The sequence below is a fragment of the Bombus terrestris genome, chromosome 7 (assembly GCF_910591885.1).
Source record: "Bombus terrestris chromosome 7, iyBomTerr1.2, whole genome shotgun sequence".
Taxonomy (NCBI): domain Eukaryota; kingdom Metazoa; phylum Arthropoda; class Insecta; order Hymenoptera; family Apidae; genus Bombus; species Bombus terrestris.
Window position 1 is genome coordinate 12,738,921 of NC_063275.1, and position 19,829 is coordinate 12,758,749.

General features: G+C 37.3%; 4 protein-coding genes across 24 annotated transcripts; 2 read left to right on the top strand and 2 right to left on the bottom strand.

Moving 5' to 3' along the window:
* Positions 1 to 21: 21 nt before the first annotated feature.
* LOC100649535 (sesquipedalian-1-like) lies at positions 22 to 2,526 on the top strand. The gene is made up of 2 exons (XM_003396552.4): positions 22 to 659; positions 760 to 2,526. The coding sequence occupies exons 1-2, from the start codon at positions 366 to 368 to the stop codon at positions 1,114 to 1,116; spliced, it is 651 nt and encodes a 216-aa protein (XP_003396600.1). The 5' UTR covers positions 22 to 365; the 3' UTR covers positions 1,117 to 2,526.
* LOC100648825 (protein KIAA0100) lies at positions 1,500 to 10,415 on the bottom strand. Its single transcript, XM_048407791.1, has 17 exons — positions 10,285 to 10,415; positions 10,133 to 10,207; positions 9,911 to 10,037; positions 9,564 to 9,755; positions 9,179 to 9,430; positions 8,788 to 8,952; positions 8,473 to 8,685; positions 8,108 to 8,375; positions 7,754 to 7,976; positions 7,564 to 7,685; positions 7,134 to 7,454; positions 6,496 to 7,016; positions 4,317 to 6,411; positions 3,968 to 4,212; positions 2,823 to 3,879; positions 2,466 to 2,683; positions 1,500 to 2,326 (listed from the first exon to the last, which is right to left on the bottom strand). The coding sequence occupies exons 2-17, from the start codon at positions 10,189 to 10,191 to the stop codon at positions 2,042 to 2,044; spliced, it is 6,363 nt and encodes a 2,120-aa protein (XP_048263748.1). The 5' UTR covers positions 10,192 to 10,207; positions 10,285 to 10,415; the 3' UTR covers positions 1,500 to 2,041.
* Positions 10,416 to 10,543: 128 nt separating this feature from the next.
* LOC100647850 (tRNA-dihydrouridine(16/17) synthase [NAD(P)(+)]-like) lies at positions 10,544 to 17,373 on the top strand. Of its 18 annotated transcripts, none has more exons than XM_048407817.1 (10): positions 10,544 to 10,681; positions 13,250 to 13,478; positions 15,082 to 15,354; positions 15,438 to 15,597; positions 15,666 to 15,861; positions 15,946 to 16,194; positions 16,319 to 16,464; positions 16,655 to 16,752; positions 16,907 to 17,065; positions 17,152 to 17,373. In XM_048407817.1, the coding sequence occupies exons 3-10, from the start codon at positions 15,082 to 15,084 to the stop codon at positions 17,308 to 17,310; spliced, it is 1,440 nt and encodes a 479-aa protein (XP_048263774.1). In that variant the 5' UTR covers positions 10,544 to 10,681; positions 13,250 to 13,478; the 3' UTR covers positions 17,311 to 17,373. The 18 variants fall into 18 exon arrangements, 17 of the variants coding, with proteins under 17 accessions (XP_048263774.1, XP_003396507.1, XP_048263772.1 ...); XM_012310219.3 differs by lacking the exon at positions 10,544 to 10,681 and adding an exon at positions 11,217 to 12,065 and having other exon boundaries at positions 12,120 to 13,478; XM_012310227.3 differs by lacking the exons at positions 10,544 to 10,681; positions 13,250 to 13,478 and adding exons at positions 11,217 to 12,065; positions 12,120 to 12,189.
* Positions 15,621 to 19,634, bottom strand: LOC100649295 (protoheme IX farnesyltransferase, mitochondrial). Of its 4 annotated transcripts, XR_007224857.1 has the most exons (10): positions 19,412 to 19,634; positions 19,182 to 19,303; positions 18,834 to 19,107; positions 18,544 to 18,739; positions 18,282 to 18,457; positions 17,881 to 18,198; positions 17,521 to 17,788; positions 16,637 to 16,728; positions 16,373 to 16,559; positions 15,621 to 16,251 (listed from the first exon to the last, which is right to left on the bottom strand). XR_007224857.1 is itself a non-coding variant. In XM_003396550.4 (7 exons), exons 2-7 carry the CDS (start codon positions 19,254 to 19,256, stop codon positions 17,571 to 17,573), a joined length of 1,257 nt encoding a protein of 418 aa, XP_003396598.2. In that variant the 5' UTR covers positions 19,257 to 19,303; positions 19,412 to 19,634; the 3' UTR covers positions 17,376 to 17,570. The 4 variants fall into 4 exon arrangements, 1 of the variants encoding a protein (XP_003396598.2); XR_007224856.1 differs by having other exon boundaries at positions 16,373 to 16,728; XR_001098859.3 differs by having other exon boundaries at positions 16,373 to 17,248.
* Positions 19,635 to 19,829: the final 195 nt, after the last annotated feature.

Genomic DNA, 19,829 nt, shown 5'->3' on the forward strand with positions numbered 1-19,829 from the left:
GAATCTGTCAAGGAAGGTTAGTGTAATTGATTGCGAACATCGCAATTCTATTCTATGTCAAATATTTCCTTCTTGTAAATGAATTGTTTTTTGTGTAAAAAAACAAATTTTAATAAAGTGGAAAAAGGTGTCGTTTTAATACAGAGCATCCGATTAGTGTCATAAATATTACAGATTCCCACTGTATCATGTATTGTTGCGAGTGCAACTAAATACGTTTTAAAGGTTATAAGGTTATTTCAGTTCAATATAAAAGTTGGAAACAAATTGCTTTCGTACTGATAAATATTAAGACGGATTAGATAAGAAATACATTACGTGAAGTTAAGAGTTTTCTTTTAATTTGGTTAAAAGTTTCAAATGCAATGAAAATAAACGAGAAAAATATGGTAGCTTTTGCAACTTCGGCAACACCAGTAGATCGTGAAGGTTGGTTAAACAAACGTGGTGAATTGAATCGTGGTTATCAAAGAAGATGGTTCGTTCTCAAAGGAAATATATTATTTTATTTCGACCGACGCGGTGACAAGGAACCTGTGGGCATGATAGTTCTTGAAGGTTGTACTATTGAATTAGCAGAAGACGAAGAACAATTTGGTTTTCAGATCGTATTTCATGGTCCAAATAATAGAAATTATGCTCTTGCAGCAGAATCTCAGGTAAAAGTATTTCTTGATAAATTTGATTTTTATAATAGAAATTATTGTCTCTATAATAATGGTCAGTAGAGGATGAATCTATACTGTGAGGAATTTATAGGAATCTATGGAGCAGTGGATGAAAGCTTTAGCATGTGCAAGCTATGATTACATGAAATTAATGGTAGCAGAATTACAAAGACAATTGGATGCAGCAGAAGAAGAAACAACAATGGTGATGGCTCCTGCTCAGTCTCCAAAAGCTCCTCCAAGACAACGACATAATCCTTTCAATAGATCTGAGTTGCATCATCGCTCACAGAGCGTTAGATCTGCTCCAGGTAGAACAGAAAATGTTCCAAGAACAAGGATAACGTTTCGCGAATTGCATAATATGTATGGTAGAAGGATTTTGGCAGACTTGAATGAATGGAGGCACACGAGAAAAACTGTAGAAACTCCCTTAATTAGTTTTTAACGATGTATTATATACAGATTGTAAATATTTAATCAGAAATAAGGTGATGTGCAGCCGGCGAAAGAAATATAACGAGGTTGCAAAATCGATTATCATATGTGTATTATTTACACATTATAATTTTGCTACGATTCAGTTCTTATTGAGAAAGATGGAATTCTACATACGTGCAACCTTGAATATTCCTGCGATCGATCGATCAACGATATTACTCGATGTTTTAATTTAAGACCTGGCTATATTTCTTCCATCGATAATACGAGTATTAAGTATCATTGGAATGTATTGTACCATTTATTTTTATAACAACGAAATATTTACAATCAAAATGTAACAAAATACTTTCGATCATTAATAGAGCATTACAAATTTTTGCCATCGCAAACAATAGAAAGTGACCGTACAATACAATCGTACATCATTCTCAATTTAAGTTAAATTACATATAAAATTCATTCACATACCGACGCTTCATTGTGAAATTTCAAACAAATCAAAATAATTAAAATGTATAATTGAAACAATAATTTCGGACCAGTAAAAACAACATCAATTAAAGAAAAGCAACTATTTACGAAGACTAACGTTTTAATCCCGGCGCATTTACGGTACTTTAACTACTTAAGAATAATTTTATCAAAATTGTACAAGGAATTGTAAGTAAAACAGAATGCCGTTACCATTACTCGAATTTGAGTAATGAACGTATATGAAAATGTTCAATATCAGTTAATAATTGAACAAATAATAAACCATATAGAGTTGTGTAAGTGGTTAAAAAACCGTACAAATATTGCTTGGCTTTAATAAAAATACTTGTCAATGCACTAACAACTTTCTTATTAAATATTCCATTAGAATAAATATTGCAATCCTATGTATATTTGTATAAATGAAAAATTCATCGAGTTACAAATCTAAAATGTTACTTAAATTTGAAAACACTTTTCTTCCTCACATCACCCGGTAGATGTCTGGCACCTAATAAAAGTCGGGCTTTATCTTCTTCTTGCGGAGCGGATTCTTCCTGTGGACCTCTTGGCTTTATTTGTAATTTCTGCTTAATAGCTTGACTTAATATTACACGTCTAGAATCGCTTTTCATAGCCAAAAGAAGGTCGAGCCATGTCCAAGTAACATTATGATATTCTAACGTAGGTATTACCAGAGCAAAATCCCGAACATCTTCCAAATTTTTCTCTTTATTTCCCTATTGGTGGATTGCGTGTGTATGCGTGTGCGCGTGGAAAAACAAGTGATTTATTAATATTAGTTTGGTAACTCGTAATTTGTTTGAGAGCAATATGAAACAGAAATATGATGGTTTCGTGAAAATTGATTGTAAATACCTTATAAGAGACACGAACGGGTACTTCAGGTATTTTGATATATATAAATAGTTTATTTTTATCTGCTCGTTCTTTCATTTTTTCCACGTCATCCCTTCTTTCGATTGGCACATAAAAGGAGGAATCTCGTTGCGGTGCAGGTGGCTCCTCTATTCCTTCCGGATCTCTCTCAGGAAAACAGAATTTGAGCATCGTATTGAAAAACTTTTTCGTTAATCCTAACAGTAAAACGATTGATCTTAATTAGCATTGGAAGACAAATGAAAATGTTAGGATAGAAAACAAGCAGAATGGTGTAGGAAGAGGAGAAGGAGGAGAAGGAGGAGGAGGATATACGACAATATTCAAGTTACCTACCTATCGTTAGTGGAACTACATTGATTTCGAAATGTTCTTTGACGGATATTCCAGCAACCGGTGCTTTTTCTCTACAGAAAACGCGAAGAGCTCGTTGCCTATCAACAGGCATATTACTTTGCAGTTCAGTGGGTGTCAATACCTCCGTGTAGATTTGATTCGGCAATAAATTTGTCATTCTAACATATCCTAATTCAAGGAGATGTTCAACCGAATCGTCGGTTTTGCTAGTTTTGGTGTACAAGAAATTGGTTAATATAAGATCGGCGATTCCTAATTGACCATCTGCATCCGTTAATCTCCACTGAGCGTGTTTGAAGCAAATTTCTGCTACTCTAGCAACTGCTGCCGGTTTATCTTTCAACGTGGTAGAAGCTGTGGTTGGGGCGGTTGTTTCCTTATAACAGCTTAACATTACATCGAGTTCTTCCGCTTTTGCTCCGAGTTGTTCCTTACATTCGAAAACTCTAGCTTCTAACCGTTCCATTTCTGCTAATAACTCAGGGCTAGATTCCTCCGCAAGAGCTTTTTGCACCAAATACGTCTCACGCTCCAATCTCCTTAATTTTGCCACTAAACCACGCACAGTATTTTGCAGTTGTTGAATCGGCCGTTTTTGATCTTCAACCGAGTGTAACTGCAATTGAAATCGCATTCTCTGCAAACGTTCAGACGCTTCTTTTCTCCTCGGTTCTACGTAAAGAAGCAAATTGTTAACGATATCTAAAATCATAGCGTACTGCAACGAATTCGTGCAAACATCCAAATCGTGATGCATCAATGTAAACGCGTCAGCTGCTGAAAGATCTTTCCTTTCCCATGGGCTAACTTCTTCTCTTGGCGGTGGTGGAACTTGATCAATAGAGCCAACGTCTAAAGCTTGTCCATAACCAACGTAGAAGAATTCGCATTTACATCTCGAAACGATACGTTGTAATTGGTGTTGAGGGCCACCGCCACCGCCAACCGTTTGACTTACCACACCACCGACGCTCTGTCCTGAACCAACCAGCGCCGGCACATCTGGTAAACCAGCTATCACAGTTGAATCTTTCTCCTAATTTAATAGATCAAAAAACTTTAGTTAACATCAATTTTAAACAATTTTACTTGTACAACTTACCTTCTAACTATTTTCAACTTACTTGTATATTGTCTAATGTCAACCACATTATATTATCGTCGATATTTTCGTCAATGTTGGCACTGACAGTCGCATAATACTGCATACATTCTAACGATCCGACCCAGGTTGTCTTTGATACTAAAGTTCTCTCTTTCCACACAGGTTGATGAACTCTTTGCAATATTTCCGCTTTAGCCGCGGACAAGATCACGTAGCCTCGCGTTTCAATACCTTTCAATAATACCTGACTATTCACTAAGGCGACTGCAAAATACAAAGCAATACAATTTTTTCTTTTCTTTTTCTTCTTTTCCAGCTATACACTGATGTTGAACAAAATTAGATAATCGTAAAATGCACACACATACTTAGCCAATTTTTGTGAAGGACATCATCTTGATGACAAGCTGCTAGTCCACGTAATTGTTGACCTCTCGTTTGTACCGATAAATCGTCACTGAATGCAACCGGTTTGTTTGCAGCTTCGGCTATTAATCTCTGCAACATACCGACAGCTTCACCCTGTTGTGGTTTTGTGGCGGATGACGCATTTACTTGTGTCGCCACGTTTTGCACCTCGACTGATCTTGTTCGATTTTTGTGCGGTGTCGATGAACTTTCTCTGTGAAAGCCTTTTAGGGCTGCGGTAGACAGATTTTTCTTCAGCTGCTGAGTTTTTATGAAAGAATCAAAAAGTGCAAACGCTACATCTCTATTCGTCTTTGTCCAAGCCCCTTTCAAATCGTGTACGACAAGTCTATGCGTGGGAGTATCCCCTCCGGTGACTCCGGTTACCATTGCCTCTCTGCCGTAACTGACTCGAGCTACGCTCAAACAGTAACACTTTTCAACCGGTTGTCGGAGCGATGCGCTCTCCTTATCTTCGTGAAGCGCGCTTTTCAACCAAATTTCCGCATCACTAAGTTCGCAATTCATATACACGACCGACCATTCAGCTCTCGGTCGATGTATTAGACCGTCATCGATTGGATGCAAAGACAAATTGTGTTCGCAACTACATACCACTCTTCCACCAGTTACTTCGAAACCGCGTTGCATAGCGAATGACATCCAATAACTAACATGGAATTGATGGAAAGCCAGTGTCAACCGAACTTTCCTGTAATGCCTGCTCAACTGTTTCTTCCTAGGTCTGATATTCTTGAAAAGCGGCCCTTTTCTCGTTGGTCTTGTTGCGCCGGAGAGAATGAGTTTTAGATTTTCGAACCACCTAAGAGTGCTGCCGTAGAGTAAGGCGGTTGGTGCACTTGCTAAAGCTGGAGATCCAGTTGGCTTCGTCTCCAAAGAAAGGCTGACATTCAAATTTTGAGATCGAAACGCTCTGAACGAGTCGTGCTCTTGATTGCTCGAATATTCCGGTAATCTATCCGGAGCACAAGGTATCGCAGCATGATGGTCTCTAGGATCACCTAAGCAAACCCACGCTAATTTTATGCTCAAACGTACATTTGGTAAATGAAGTAATCTGCAATCATCGTATTTGCTGGCCGTACGGACATAAACATCCAAATCTCCTTTTACGATAATTCTTCCCTGCGTCCAATCGAGTTCCAATCCTGTCCATGTAAGTTCCATCTCCTCCGTGGTATTGTACGGATCCAATGAACCATGTAGCAAAACTGTTAACTGCTTCACGCAAAGTGTTAATCTTCCGTGGAGAGCCAATCGCATTTTGTCCCAAAATGGTAATGGAGGGCTCGGATCTCGTGACGGATGGATGATTTTCTCGAAACTGAGATTACATTGCGCTATAACTGGTTCCCAACAAGGCCCAAACGCATATCTGAACTTGTCGATATCCCAGTTCAGATCGTGATAATACTTCAAAGATGTCATGCCTCTTTCCACGACAATATCCTCCCAAGGAGTACCGATTTCAATTCTCACAGTTCGCCTGGCTCGTGGCGGTGCCAAAGCTTCTGCGCCAGCTAGTCTACCCCAAACGCTTAAACTTTCAACCAACAGTAACGGTTGCGGGAAATCCCGCAATTGTAATTTCCATTCGGCGCACTTTAAACTGATTCCTCTTACCCATAAGGTACTGAATTCAAGACCATCTTCTGGCCAGGGAGTTTCCGCGTCCATTTCTCGAAGAGCCCTCGTTGCATTTTCCATACCGTCGATCGATGGGTCGACTAAAGCCAATATCTCGATATCCGACATAGACCAAGCAAACAGACGCGTTCTAGCTGGGCCGGCGCGCTGCATTTGTTTCCACCGTTGTACATATATCTCCGCATTTTTTTTATTTAAACTAGCGTACAGTTCCTCAACTTTACCTTGAGGAAGTAACAAATGCGCTCGACAGAGTTCTTGCACTTTAGTATCAAGCATTGCTTGCCTTTTCAAGCTCTCTTTATATTCGTCCTCCAATAATTCGTAATTATCTCGTAAACGTACTTCAAACGGATCATCGCTTACTTCGAATATCCATTCTTTAATCTATAACATGTGAAATACTTTGGTTATATTTATTATAAAGAACAACTACTTCCATGTAAATCTACGTCTACTATATAAACGTACTTTTATAATTAAATCGCACGGTAAACGCTTTTCTTTTCCCTGACTCGATGACGATGACGATGAAGAAGAGAAGGATGACGACGATGACGACGATGACGATGACGATGACGACGACGACGACGACGATGAATGAATTTCTTTTAACCATTTTTTTATACTGAATAATTCATTCTGAATCGCGTCAGTAAATTGATGTTCGTAAGGAAAGCAAGCTTTTATTGATTCGATGTTGAGCATCCAAGTTTCGTTCCAATCCAAAACAAAACCTTCGTTACTTTGTCGTTCTAGTCGCACCTCTTCGCTGCTCAATACTCTGATTAATTCGAAACCTTCGATCATAATTATATCAGCCATATCTAAAGTTACACGCATATAATTAAGTCTCCATTCTCCTTGCGTCCAACGTAACTGGTCCGATGAAAGCTCTAAAAAGTGTTTCGGAGAAATATCTATAGATAAACTGATTCCACCAGTAGCCAATATATCTATTAATCGTTTTTGCTGTTTATCAGTGTCTTCATCTGTAGAAAGAAGATTAAATAAATTGTAGTAGTAGAAAGATATAAAAAAGAAAAATACAATAAAAGAAATGAAGGGTAAAAAAATAAAACGAACAAATGGATAAGGTATAGATTAACCTTGAGTAGTATATGTCGATGAGTCTCCACTTATAATTGATCTAAAATCTGCAGACTCCAACCAAAGTTGTAAGAGGCGAAGATGTAAATTTGGACTCCACGCTAGACTGGTACCATCTAAACTAATATTTATCGCTTCAGATGTAACTGCACTTTTGCACTTCCTTATAGCTAAAAATGGATGTGCCAATGCTTGTGCGTGCTGACAGACAATTGGTTCGTTTTTATTCAATGTGATCGCGCTAACACCCTCTGTTACGACCACTAATCGTTTTGTATTGTGCTCTAAATTTGCAGTATCCAAACGCATCATGACAGAGACTAAACAATCAATCGAGACATTGGTCTTGAACATCCTGATTAAAATTCTTAAATAGAATAGATCAATATATATGTAGTATTTTATATATATGTATATGTATATACATACGATTGTTTTCTGCGATAAAGAACAAATTACAATTTGTAATTTTGAGATTTAATTGAACAACGCTATCCGACTTTTTCGTATTTTTCATTGTTTCGGCTCTTCTATTGTACATTTGGCAACATCTGTAAAATAGCCAGTTTTTAGTAAATCAATCGGATTATTTATTTTTTATTTTTCACACATATCTTACTTGTATGCCTCTTTAAGAAATCTAGCTAGTTCCAAACTCCATTCAGTTACAAGAGCATCAACGGCAATCCCTATGGCATTGGTACGGGTCGTAGCTAATAATACTCCGATAGACAAAGGCGTTCCCCATCGATGAGATGTTTCCGAAATAATGGTATTGGAACCATTTAAGGTACAATACAAAGATTCCACTACTAACTCTGTGTTCCAACTATCTATTATATCTACGAAATTAAACGATCATCAAATAATTACTAGTAATTTACTATAATTACCATTAAGTTTAGTATATATTAAGTATCTTAATATAGAGGAATAAGTAAAACGTATCAATTACAAGCCACATTACACATACCTGTAAGTGTATTTAGCGAAAATTTCATATGTGCTACACCACACGAAGCTTCGTGAACATCCAATAATTTGATGCATAACGACGAATCATAAAGTTCAGTATTTACTCTAATGTCTAACCATGGTAATTTATTTTTTAACGTTATACTATCGACAGGTCTTGAAACTTCATTATCGGTATTACACAATATCGACTCCCAATCTTTATGATCATAAATAATAGAAAGATTACTGATCTGTGTAGCAATTTGTAAAACGTCTTGCTCCATCTAAGTGTATAAGTAATAATCATATTACATTGTAATATAAATCTATTACAATACAATGTGAAACAGTAACAATCTGTAGACACAAGTCCCGTAGTACCTTTGAATTTACTATTAACGATCGTAATGTCAAAACAGGGAGTTTACTACGAATTGATAATCCATCCAAATTTAAGGTGAAATTTAATAACATGTCAGATGGTTGGAATTTCGTGCTAATTTGCAAACCCTTCATTGTACCTTCCAAACCAAGTACTACGCCATCTTCTCTACCCGTAATTATGGAAGAATTACCCACTTTCAGGATAAAATCCTGAAAATATATTTAATTATGTTTATCTTTTTTAAATCTTTAATAATATACGCTTTTGTCTTTGAATTTGGATAGATCAGTGGTAGATAATAATGAATTCACCTTTGGTATAACTGGTGCTAACCGAGCTAAGAGATTAGTAGAAGGATCGACACGTGCATCTGAATACGAAGATGCAGCATTAGTTAACGAACTTCTGTCTTTGAAGAATGTAATGAGACCTGCTCCTCCAGAACCCTCTGTCTGCGTTATTCCGATGTACAATTTCTATAAATTATATCCTGCTTGATTCCAATCTAATCCCATTGCAAAGGACAGTTGTTCAGGATCATCCATTAAGTGTGCTAAACACAAATAGCTATCGTTCAAAGCATTGAGCTACATCGTTAAATCACAACATAGTATCTCATTACTTCCTAGCCTTTGCAATTTGCGTGTTAGAACAAATAAGCTTGTGTGACATATACAAATCCTATAGACAGTCTCTTCATACCTCTACCGAAAGTTCCCCTTGCGCTTTCAGAGTCGCTTCGGCAGTTCCAGCGAAGGATATCTGTGAAAGACAAGCGTCTGATGCATGACGTAACAATTTCATGGCACCACCTATGATAGCAGCAGATGCAAGAAGAGTACGAGCTCCATGAACAACACTACCATCTAAAGTCAGACTCTCTGCACTTCCATTAGCTAGCCAACCATTACCCAAAACCAGAAGACTTAAATTTTCTATATGAACAGCCATAAACTAAAACATTTCAAAACAGTTGTCAAGTTAGCGAGTAATCTTAGTTGAAACCATTTCATTAGCATAGTACGATAATTTTATAGAAATAAGTTATCATATTCATTAGTATATAGATTTAGTGTGATATACATACTTGTACAAAAGTTATAATTATCGGTGGAATTTTTTTATTTTGAAAATCCATTGGCTTCCTTGGTTTTCTTACTATCTGTACAGGTTTTATTGGAACATCTTTATTGATTCTGACATCCTTCATAATGACAGCTAAAAGTTTTGCGACATCACTGCTAAAAAGACTGCTTCTTATACTGATCTCTTCCACTTGCTAAAATTATAAGAAATTAAGCACTATATATATATATATATATATATATATAATTTGATTTTGTTAAAATTTAATAGATCGACTCTTTAAAGCTTTGGAAAATGAGAACACAAATGACAATGTAAATTTTTCTATCTTTTTCTAGAGAAACTTACCAATGTAAAGCCATTTTTCGAAATATTTACGTCCCGTAATATAAAATATGGTAATGAAATGTGACCAACACGTAGATAAATTTTGTATCGTCTCTTTACTAACCATGCCAAGAACCTTGGTATCACCCTGATAGATAAATAAAGTAACATTACTAGTCAATAAAATGTACCAAAATGTTATAAAAATTATAGTATAATATATATAATCATTATGTATCTTACCAAGTAAAACTACAATAGAGAATGAAACAAGTCATACACAAGGCGACTAAACCAGTCATTTTTACAAATTACATACTGCAGGAAGAATGTAAATGTAATCGTTTCGTAACACTAACGCAAAAATTATTGTTAAAACAATTAAATAACAATACCAATTTCAGATCAAATACGCTTTAAAATTTTCTGATCACCAGCTGATCAAACTGTAACATACCCATACCTTACACCTGCCTATACGTATTTACATACGTTTTTACTATACTTGGTTCGTTCACAACATATCGATATATCGATGTTTTCGATAATGTGTTTGAAAACGAGCATAACTTGGTTATTCGAAACTTCGAAACACTCGGTATCATTCAAGGTGGTAGATCGAAACAAATCACAAAATTATTATTAGAATATTGTCAAGTGACGAACTTATTTACATATACGGTTATTGTGCAACAAGGAGAAAGTATACTTTGCTCTACGAGTACCTTTACATCGTGCATTAATATTGACAAAACTTAACGACTAACCTCACAGCTGGGAATTAAGAGTAAGGTTAGTCCATACATATGTATATTTTATTTTGACAATAGCGTAGTTCACTGTTTAATCAACAAATTTATAACAGTACGTGATCGAATATCGAAATGATAAAAGATCAAGAATTCAAGTAGAGACTCTAATGTATAATGTACAAAAAAAAGAAAACATGTAGTACGGGCTAGGGGAAATTCTAATTTCGTTATATGACATAAGCTGCGTGCATACGTGCGGATGTGTGTGTCAATCAAAATCAGGAAAGTTTAATTCGACCGTTGTACGATTTTATATCTATGTTGACACGTAGACATATCATTAAAAGGGAAGACATATATATGTAGAAGTTGAGATTACCACCCACGTTGGAAGAATCAGGATAATGATAATAACAACGATAATAATAATAACGATATAATAACGATAATAAAGTCGTGAAAGGGTTAACATTTGTAACGATATCATATTTTATTACAAAAAATTATAGAATATTGTATTACAGAAAATATAAATTTGTGAAAAAATCATAAAAATATCAAATTTCATTTGTCCCGTAAAAGTGACGCACACAGATCATAGTGGCATTAAATCATTCTATACCAAATAAAATGCGTAGCAACGAAAATTTCACATCAAGTGTCGTGTAACGCAAACAAATTTTTTTTTAAAATACTTTATATGTATCTTTTTATACAACCATATAGTGATTGGTGTGGAGAATCGTATCATCTGCTCGCCACGCATTTTTACATACATAACCAATGTATTACCGCAGAATGAACCAATGACACTGCCTATTTATTACAATTTTAGACATTAACTTGTAAGAAACTATGACTATAAGAGACGATATAGGACTGGAAGAAAACACAAAATTGAACAAGCTTCTCGAGACTGTTTTTATAGCGAAAATGAACGTGTTATCTTGCTGTTTCAAAATTTATCAACTTTGAAGCTTTGAAATATGCGAGTCTGTAAACGAATAAATACAGCGAATGCAGTACATGATATAAAAAAAAGAAAAGAGATATTAGAAAGGACTCTGGCGTTTGAAAGGCAGAAGTGGCTGGCAAATAATATGCGAATACGTTGGTATCTATATGTGGATATGCATGTAGCATTTCTAGAGCAAGAATTGGAGACATTTAAATTATCGGAAAGAGGTAATTGTATTTTACAACGATATCCATGAAAAATCTAAGACGTACGTTTCGGCTGATTTACACAGGTTTATTAGGTTGCTATGCGAATATCGATTGAAACCGCGCGTTCCATCGAAAGGGGCATAAACCGAGTTTTACCGAGAATTCTCGAGAAGAGTCGCACGATGTGGAATCTAGTTTCTCGACAAGTGGGCCTTGTCATGTACTGCAGGATCGTAGACGACCACGATGAATCAAAAGTAAGAAAACAGAATCAAAATTAAAGTAAGAAGCAAATTTTTTAAAATCGATAGGATAAAGGACAAGAAAGAAACAAGAACAATTCGAGAGGACATGACACGACGAGGAATCAAAGAAAAAACGGTGAGTGAAGAATAGGAAGAGCGATGAAAAAATGGAAGATGTAAGAAGGATGAGAAAAATTAAAGCTGGAAGGAAGACGTTATTTTTATCGTCGTCGACGAGGACGAGGACAAGGACGAGGACGACGACGACGACAACGACGATGACGAAAACGACGAATACGACGACGAAGAGAGAAAAGTGACAGATTCGAGGATAATTTAGCAGCGGATGCAAGTATTTACAAACGATCTCGTTACGTTATGCGACACGAAGGAAGTAGAATTACGAACGATATTCTATCGAAATGGTGCTCGGGGCAAAGCAATACGTTGATGAGACCGGAACGCAGAAAGTTTAGACGCGTGCATGGACTTGAGCTTCCGTTGCATCCCCAACAAGTGACCGGCTGGGTGGTGATCTTAATTATTGTGGTAAATACGTTCGCGGTACTGACGCCGCTTCTCGAACCGAATTTACGTCCGGCTTTTTCGATCGCGATAGCTGCTATCTTTTTTACGCATATTTGCTCTCATTTGGCGGTACTTTTATTGGACCCGGCGGACCCACGCGTCAGATCTCAGCCAACGAACAAGGTTTTACCGGAATTCGACCGAGAGAAACACTCGCACGTGATCGAGGACGGTAGATGTCATCTTTGCAACATAAACACCGAAAGCAAGAGGACGAAACATTGTTCGATTTGCAACAAATGCATCGTCCGATTCGATCATCACTGCAAATGGCTCAACAATTGCATCGGAGCTAGAAACTATCGCGCTTTTCTAGTTTGTTTGATTTCCGCTATTCTAGCAAGCCTGTTTGTTACTGGTCTTTCCGTCGTCGAATTGTCCTCCTCTTTATTCTTCGATCGACTCGCAAATCTGACAATGGAGAATAACACAACCGATCCCGTCATTCCCTTTATTGTTCCTGCCTCGGACACCACTCTTATAATTGCTATTTCCGCCATTGGAATTCTCTCGGCGATCGTAGCAATACTTTTACTTCATTTATGCTTTTTTCACGGTTACATCGCCTGTCTCGGATTAACCACCTACGAATACGTACGAAACAAAAGGGAGAAGAATTCTGTCGCTGCCGCCGTCGCGATCGCTGCAGCCGCCACTGCTGCCGCGGCTGCGGCTGCTGCCGCTGCCTCCACCACCTCTACTTCCACAAACACCACCATCACAGCCGCTACTACTACTACCACCGCCGCTACACTCACCAATCAACCAACAACAGTTACGGATAACGCTTCCACGATAACCGTGCAGCAAATAGTTGCCGAGTCTACGAGTACAAGGGTACGACATGGCTTCTGCGAGTTCATTTCCGCCTCTCATCCTCTAGTATCACCCTTTATGAATAATGCAAACTCATATTCGCGTCGCGGTATAAACGACAGCCGAAACGAATGTCTCGAAAGAAAATCTCCTTCAACTCGATCCTCTTACTCCGATCGAGAAAACGAAAAGAAAAATTTCCGACTTTGTTTCTCGGCGTACAAGCCCGAATCATCGCGATTCGATGAAACCACGTCGGCCATGGGCATTTCGACGGTCGCGGATGTATCGCCGTCGCCGTCGGCAGCAATAAATACCGAACAATTTACGATGTCTCGAGATTGTAACGCTACCGCCGCTGGTTTATCAACACCGTCACCTGTTTTTTGTTGCTTCGCCGCACTCAATTCGCCATTAACTATGCATTGTTGTACGGCAAACGGCAGACCGAACGTGTTGGAATCCAAAAAACGATCCAGTTGTGACGATACGTCCGACCAGGTGGTGCGCGTTTCGACAAACTCGTGCGAAACAGTTGAAAGAATAGCAAGATTTCTCCGGACCTATCTAAGTAAAGGAAAAAGGAGGAGAAGATGCAGGAAGAAAAGGAAGAATCGACAACAGTCGTTGGACGCGACTAACACGTCGCAGACACCAAAGTCCAAGGAAATTGATACTACTGATTTCAATCGGAATCGCAATCGGAATCGGAATCTAACGACGATCAAGGAAACGATGGCAACGGTGCCATCGTGGTCATCGTCGTCGTCATCATCGTCACTCTCCCATACAGCCACCGTCTCTTCTTCGTTCATCGTTCCGTTCGAAACGCTGGCGACTGACGCAACAACAACAACAACATCAGCACGACGATCTTATTCGAAACCTCATGCGTTGCATCGTTCACCGTCAATCACAGAATCCGATTCATTGGACTTACAACAGTATCGGAACTTGGTCCGATCACAGAAAATGCTCGGATCATCCACGACATATAGGAGATCGAACACACGATTTCTTTTTCGAAGAGGACAAACAGCCAAAATCAAATCACAAATGACGCAATCTATCAAGCTGTCTCCTATTTTGGAATCGGAATTATCGAAACCTGCCACACCACGATCGACGCATTCTTCTCTGTCGTCGTATTCCGGCTTCTCCAACCGTTCCATTTGTTCATCATCGTCGTCATCATCGTCATCTGTGCCGCGCCCTTTGTCGTCTTCACAAGTCGCTCGCGACCCGTTTCATTTTCACGGGAAATGTGAAATCCATCGTATTGATTGATTACTCCGATCGTTTGCTCCGCTGCTTCTTCGGCTTAAAACGGCTCTAATACGCGATAAGCAGTAAACTCTAAAACCGTCATGTTCTTTTCTTGGCAAACTTAAATGTGAAAAGGGAATATGGTAGAGAAAAAGGGGAAGAAACGGGGGGAATAGTTGTGTGAATGCACCACATCTTTCATCCTAGATTTAAACATCATAAAGTGAGTACCGTAAGTGAGTAATCGTTTCCATATCGTAAGAACAGAATCTTTTGAACAAAACTCATGCTGCTCGCTTAAACTGAAAAATTAATAAATTACCTTCTCTTATGTACTCATGATCATATATTTTTGTAGATGTCATCAGTTTCAGTAAACACATCCGATCAACTCGCCACAGATTCTGCTACATCTGAGACGAATATTTGGGAAAATGTATTAAGTTCTCCACGATACGTAGTTGCACCAATGGTCGACGCAAGCGAATTAGCCTGGAGGCTGTTAAGTCGTCGTCATGGTGCGCACCTTTGTTACACTCCGATGCTTCATTCTTCCGTGTTCTGTCGAGATCCGAAATATCGTCGAGAGGCTCTTACCAGCACTGCCGAAGATCGCCCATTAATCGTCCAGGTATACGACTCACATCTCTCTCTTTCGACTTTAATCGCCGTTCTATCTTTAACTCATATTCGCATTGATCTCGTTTATTACAGTTTTGTGGCAACGATCCGAATACGCTATTAGAGGCAGCACTTTTGGCAGAACCGTACTGCGACGCAGTGGATATAAACATTGGTTGTCCTCAAGCTATCGCGAAACGTGGTCGTTATGGTGCTTTCCTTCAAGACGATTGGGACTTGCTTCGACGAATCGGTTCGTAACATAAATCTTAAATATAACGTTACATCTCCAATTTATTTTCCTCTTACGAAATATTACAGTAAGTACTTTGAGCAAAAGTCTCCGTGTGCCAGTTACTTGTAAGCTTCGTGTATTTGCGGAGATCGATAAAACTGTTAAGTACGCGCAAATGCTCGAGACCGCTGGGGCACGATTACTTACCGTGCACGGACGAACTCGGGAACAAAAAGGTCCATTAACCGGTATCGCATCTTGGGATCACATCAAAGCCGTCAGGTATGATTAACAATTACTCTTCGTATCTTCATTTGGCGTGTATCTTCCAGTCAGTTGCTATTTCTTATTATTTCAAACGTTCAGACAGGCCGTCACAATTCCAGTGTTTGCGAATGGTAACATACAGTGTCTGCAAGATATCGAAAGATGTATAGAGGAAACCGGTGTTCACGGTGTAATGTCAGCAGAGGGCAACCTTTACAATCCGTACATATTCGAAGCTCGTTATCCACCTAGTTGGGAGCCAGCGCTTGAATATTTGGATTTGGTGGAACGTTATCCAGCCCCTCCTTCTTACATTCGTGGTCATCTTTTTAAATTGTTCCAACACACGTACGTATGAAAAATCAATTATTTGTAGCTTCCGTTTATTTTCGATCTCTATGTACACTATATAAATAATTTTCGAAATTACAAATCGACTTATGCATTCAGCGTTCTTTTAACTAGAGAGTAGACTTTGTTTAGCAGAAAATAAAGAAGAGAGAGAAAATTTGGCCCGAAACTCTACCATGGAATCCTTCAGAAACGTCGTATACGCTTTGAGGGATCGGTATCTGCCTTATCACGAAGGTCGTTTAATCTGGCAGGAAGAAATGTCCGGTTCGTAGGCTCTACCATATATTCGATTATATTATATTCCATTATATACTTTATTCTTCATTCGCATGACATACATATATCCACTTTCCTTCTGGCTGTGTATACATTTTCTCTTTGTATTTTTAATTACACTATCGTTATATACCGCCAAAGTATGACTGTTGTTACTTACTTGCATTCTATATTTCAGATCATAACTTAAAACTACCTCCCTGGTTGTGCCAACCATATATACGTCATCTTCCAGAGGAGAATATACAAAAGCTAGAAATTGAAAGGATCGAAACGGTTGGTTTCCACTATTCTACTGCAATTTCCTTTTCCTTTTTCCTATCCCTACTTCTATTTCTATTTCTATCTGTATCCCTATCCCTATTCTTTTCTTTCTTTCCCTTATCATATGATATAATTGTTTTTTTATTTCGATATTCAATTTTTGTAGCAAAATGAAACGATCAAGAGAAAATTCAGAGATGAAGAAGGAAATGAGATATCACGAAAACGGCTGAAGAAGCTCAAACGAATAGCGCGTCGCCCCAACAGACCAGCTATCATCGTGAAAAGAGGATCTGATTTGTGTTGCGATTGTCCAAATCCAGTGGTTTGCAAAACTTTATTTTAAACATAATCTTTTGTTATCAATCCGAATGAAATTTATTAATCTCGCCGTTACGTTTTCTCCCGTAGAGTCTCAAATGTGTTCATAAATTATGCCGACAGTGCTGTAGAAACAAATGTTTCACGGAAAATCTGGATTGTGCCGGACACAGAAATTTAACTAAAACTAGAAGACAAATGGCGATAGAATTTGCTGCGAAACGGAAAGCTATTCAAGATAAAATATGACACTGTATAATATTTTAAGTTATAAAAACAAAAATTAAATAAATAAATAAATAAATAAATATATATACTATTACATGTACGTAATCATATTTTGTGAATATTGTATTAATATTTATACATGATCACAGTTATGATAACTGCTATTATTCACAAATTATACTACAAATTGCTTCATCAAGTATTATAAAGTCATCTTTATGTACAACTTACAGCTTATTATGATTCCTACAGTATCATGACGTAAATTTCAAGGTAGTTTATTAAGTGCTCGAAAATGCCGATGCAATCGTTTTCATTAATACTGCGTACATATCGCTTTTTTCTTCTGAAAGTACCATATCTCTCTGTCTATTGTCATCATTATACCACTGTTTCTTATTTATAAGCATAAGAACTATAAGAACAGGTAAATGAATCAATGAAAAACGAAACAGTTTGCGTGAACTTCTACTATCAGAGTGCTTGTGAAATTCCCAAGCTAGAAAAGAGAAAATACAAAGTTAAATTTACTTTCATTCCTCTTCCTTTTCTTTTTTTCAAAATATCAGTATAAATATGTTTTCGACATACCAAGGTAAAGAAAATATGCATTAAGTGGTGTCGATAACAAGGCAAACCAACAATTTGTTACATCACAAACTGGTGCTAAATAACAAAGACCCATTAATGCAGCGGTATAACGTAATGCTGTTTTACGACAAAGTTTTGGATTCGTGACTGCCATCATTCTATAACCGGCACGTGAATAATCTGGTCTCAAATTCCATGATAAAGCATTGAAATGAGGAAACTGCCATGCATATAATAGACCAGACATTATCCAAGCACCTGGAGATATTATATTGCCGACACAAGATGCCCAACCCATTAATGGTGGTATGGCTCCGACTAAATAACAGTTGATATGTAATCTCAGTTAGTATAGTGAAAAACATTAAAATACAATAACAAAAGTATCATAATATACTTACCTATGGAACCCACCCAAGTATTTAAAATACTAATGCGTTTCATAGGAGTATAAATAAGAGTGTACAGAAGCAGATTAGCTGCTCCCAAAGTAGCTGTTAATCCATTAACTTCGGTATATAATAATAATAATCCACTGAAGCCAGATACCGTTGCAAACATTACTGCATGGCCAGGTCTACTTGAAAAATTCTGTTATAGATAACACTAGTTCTAAGCTAAAGAATCTGGATGCTTCTGTAATTGAAACTATATCCTACATACGTTAAGTAACCTCTAACCAACACTCTGTTCTTTGTTCTTGACATCTGCGCATCAAAAGGAACTTCAAAAAATTGATTGATAGCATTTGCTGTTGCAGACACTAATCCAGTACCCATAGAACATGCAACAAATGTAAAAGCATCGAAAGGCCCTGGTGCTAATGCATATCCAGCCATGGTTGTTACAACTACCAAAGCTAAAAATAATCATTTGATTCTCCATTTTTTCTATTCAAACAAATTATCGTATAAAATATCAATGTTTTTGTTAAAGATATTAGTTTCTCTTACATGTTAACCGTATCTTAGATAACATGAAGCAATGTTTTCGAAGTTTGCCAGAATCTAATTTTATACACTGCCATTCTTGTTCATTTTGCATGTATAAATTCTTTTGCTTTTCATTGTTCGTTATATCTACACATTGAGTAGGCTTTTGGTGATCAAACGATGTAACAAAGTTAGGTGATATCTTCTGATTTTTGACATTTTTTGTGTCTAATAAACATCGGTATTTCTGTGTACGGGATAATTTCTTTACGCTTGATGTAGCCTCGGTAGAATACTAGGATAATTTGTCAGAAAAAGTAACAAAATATTGAAGACTTAATAATATTGGAAAAAAGTAAACACACATACTGTAGCGATAGACAGTTTCAACGATGATAGGCATACGTTACGGGAGATCCTGATTGAGCAAAAAATAAATAACATGATAAAAATACGTCGTATAAAATCGTCAATGTTTCCTTTTTTCTATCCTGAAAATAACATGGGAACCAGTTGGTTATCGATTATAATGTAACCAATAACGAAAGAAGGCAGGTAAAATGTTTCAAGGTTTCCTTAAAATCAAATGTTCAACTTACATCATGATATATTTTTGTTTTTACAACTTTTAGTTCGTGTTACGTAAGAAAGCTTTGAACAAAAACACATTGCGCTGAAACTTTAAATAATTTTACTAGACTATTACAGTCTACGCTTGCTTAAGTAATCGAATAGAAACTCATTACACTAAACGAGAGCTCGGACTATGCTCGGTCTAGTTGAACCGAATGAAAGAGACTATGAAATGAAATCCTAAACGCATCAGCGTATGATCGAATTTTAGAGGAACGCGATCGCAAGATAGCGCTTCATGTTCAAAATCCTTGTAAGCAAGTCTCATTTCTTCGTAAAGTATTCGTGATCGAGCGATATACATATTTACTAGTATATAAAAAGAGAAAGACAAATAATAGAATAATATGTATATCTCACGATATATATTTTTCTCTTTTTCAT

Bases quoted from the DNA above. Each gene is read 5' to 3' on its own strand.
- LOC100649535 (XM_003396552.4), top strand. From the start codon at position 366: ATGAAAATAAACGAGAAAAATATGGTAGCTTTTGCAACTTCGGCAACA. The intron at 660-759 runs GTAAAAGTATTT...AGGAATTTATAG, and splicing joins CTCTTGCAGCAGAATCTCAG to GAATCTATGGAGCAGTGGAT.
- LOC100647850 (XM_012310219.3), top strand. From the start codon at position 12,432: ATGCGACACGAAGGAAGTAGAATTACGAACGATATTCTATCGAAATGG. The intron at 15,355-15,437 runs GTATACGACTCA...CGTTTATTACAG, and splicing joins ATCGCCCATTAATCGTCCAG to TTTTGTGGCAACGATCCGAA. The intron at 16,465-16,654 runs GTTCGTAGGCTC...TCTATATTTCAG, and splicing joins CTGGCAGGAAGAAATGTCCG to ATCATAACTTAAAACTACCT.
- LOC100648825 (XM_048407791.1), bottom strand. From the start codon at position 10,191: ATGACTGGTTTAGTCGCCTTGTGTATGACTTGTTTCATTCTCTATTGT. The intron at 10,038-10,132 runs GTAAGATACATA...TTTATCTATCAG, and splicing joins CTCTATTGTAGTTTTACTTG to GGTGATACCAAGGTTCTTGG. The intron at 7,686-7,753 runs GTAAGATATGTG...GCTATTTTACAG, and splicing joins TTTCTTAAAGAGGCATACAA to ATGTTGCCAAATGTACAATA.
- LOC100649295 (XM_003396550.4), bottom strand. From the start codon at position 19,256: ATGTTATTTATTTTTTGCTCAATCAGGATCTCCCGTAACGTATGCCTA. The intron at 19,108-19,181 runs GTATGTGTGTTT...AAATTATCCTAG, and splicing joins TGAAACTGTCTATCGCTACA to TATTCTACCGAGGCTACATC. The intron at 18,199-18,281 runs GTAAGTATATTA...ACTGTTATTTAG, and splicing joins TACTTGGGTGGGTTCCATAG to TCGGAGCCATACCACCATTA.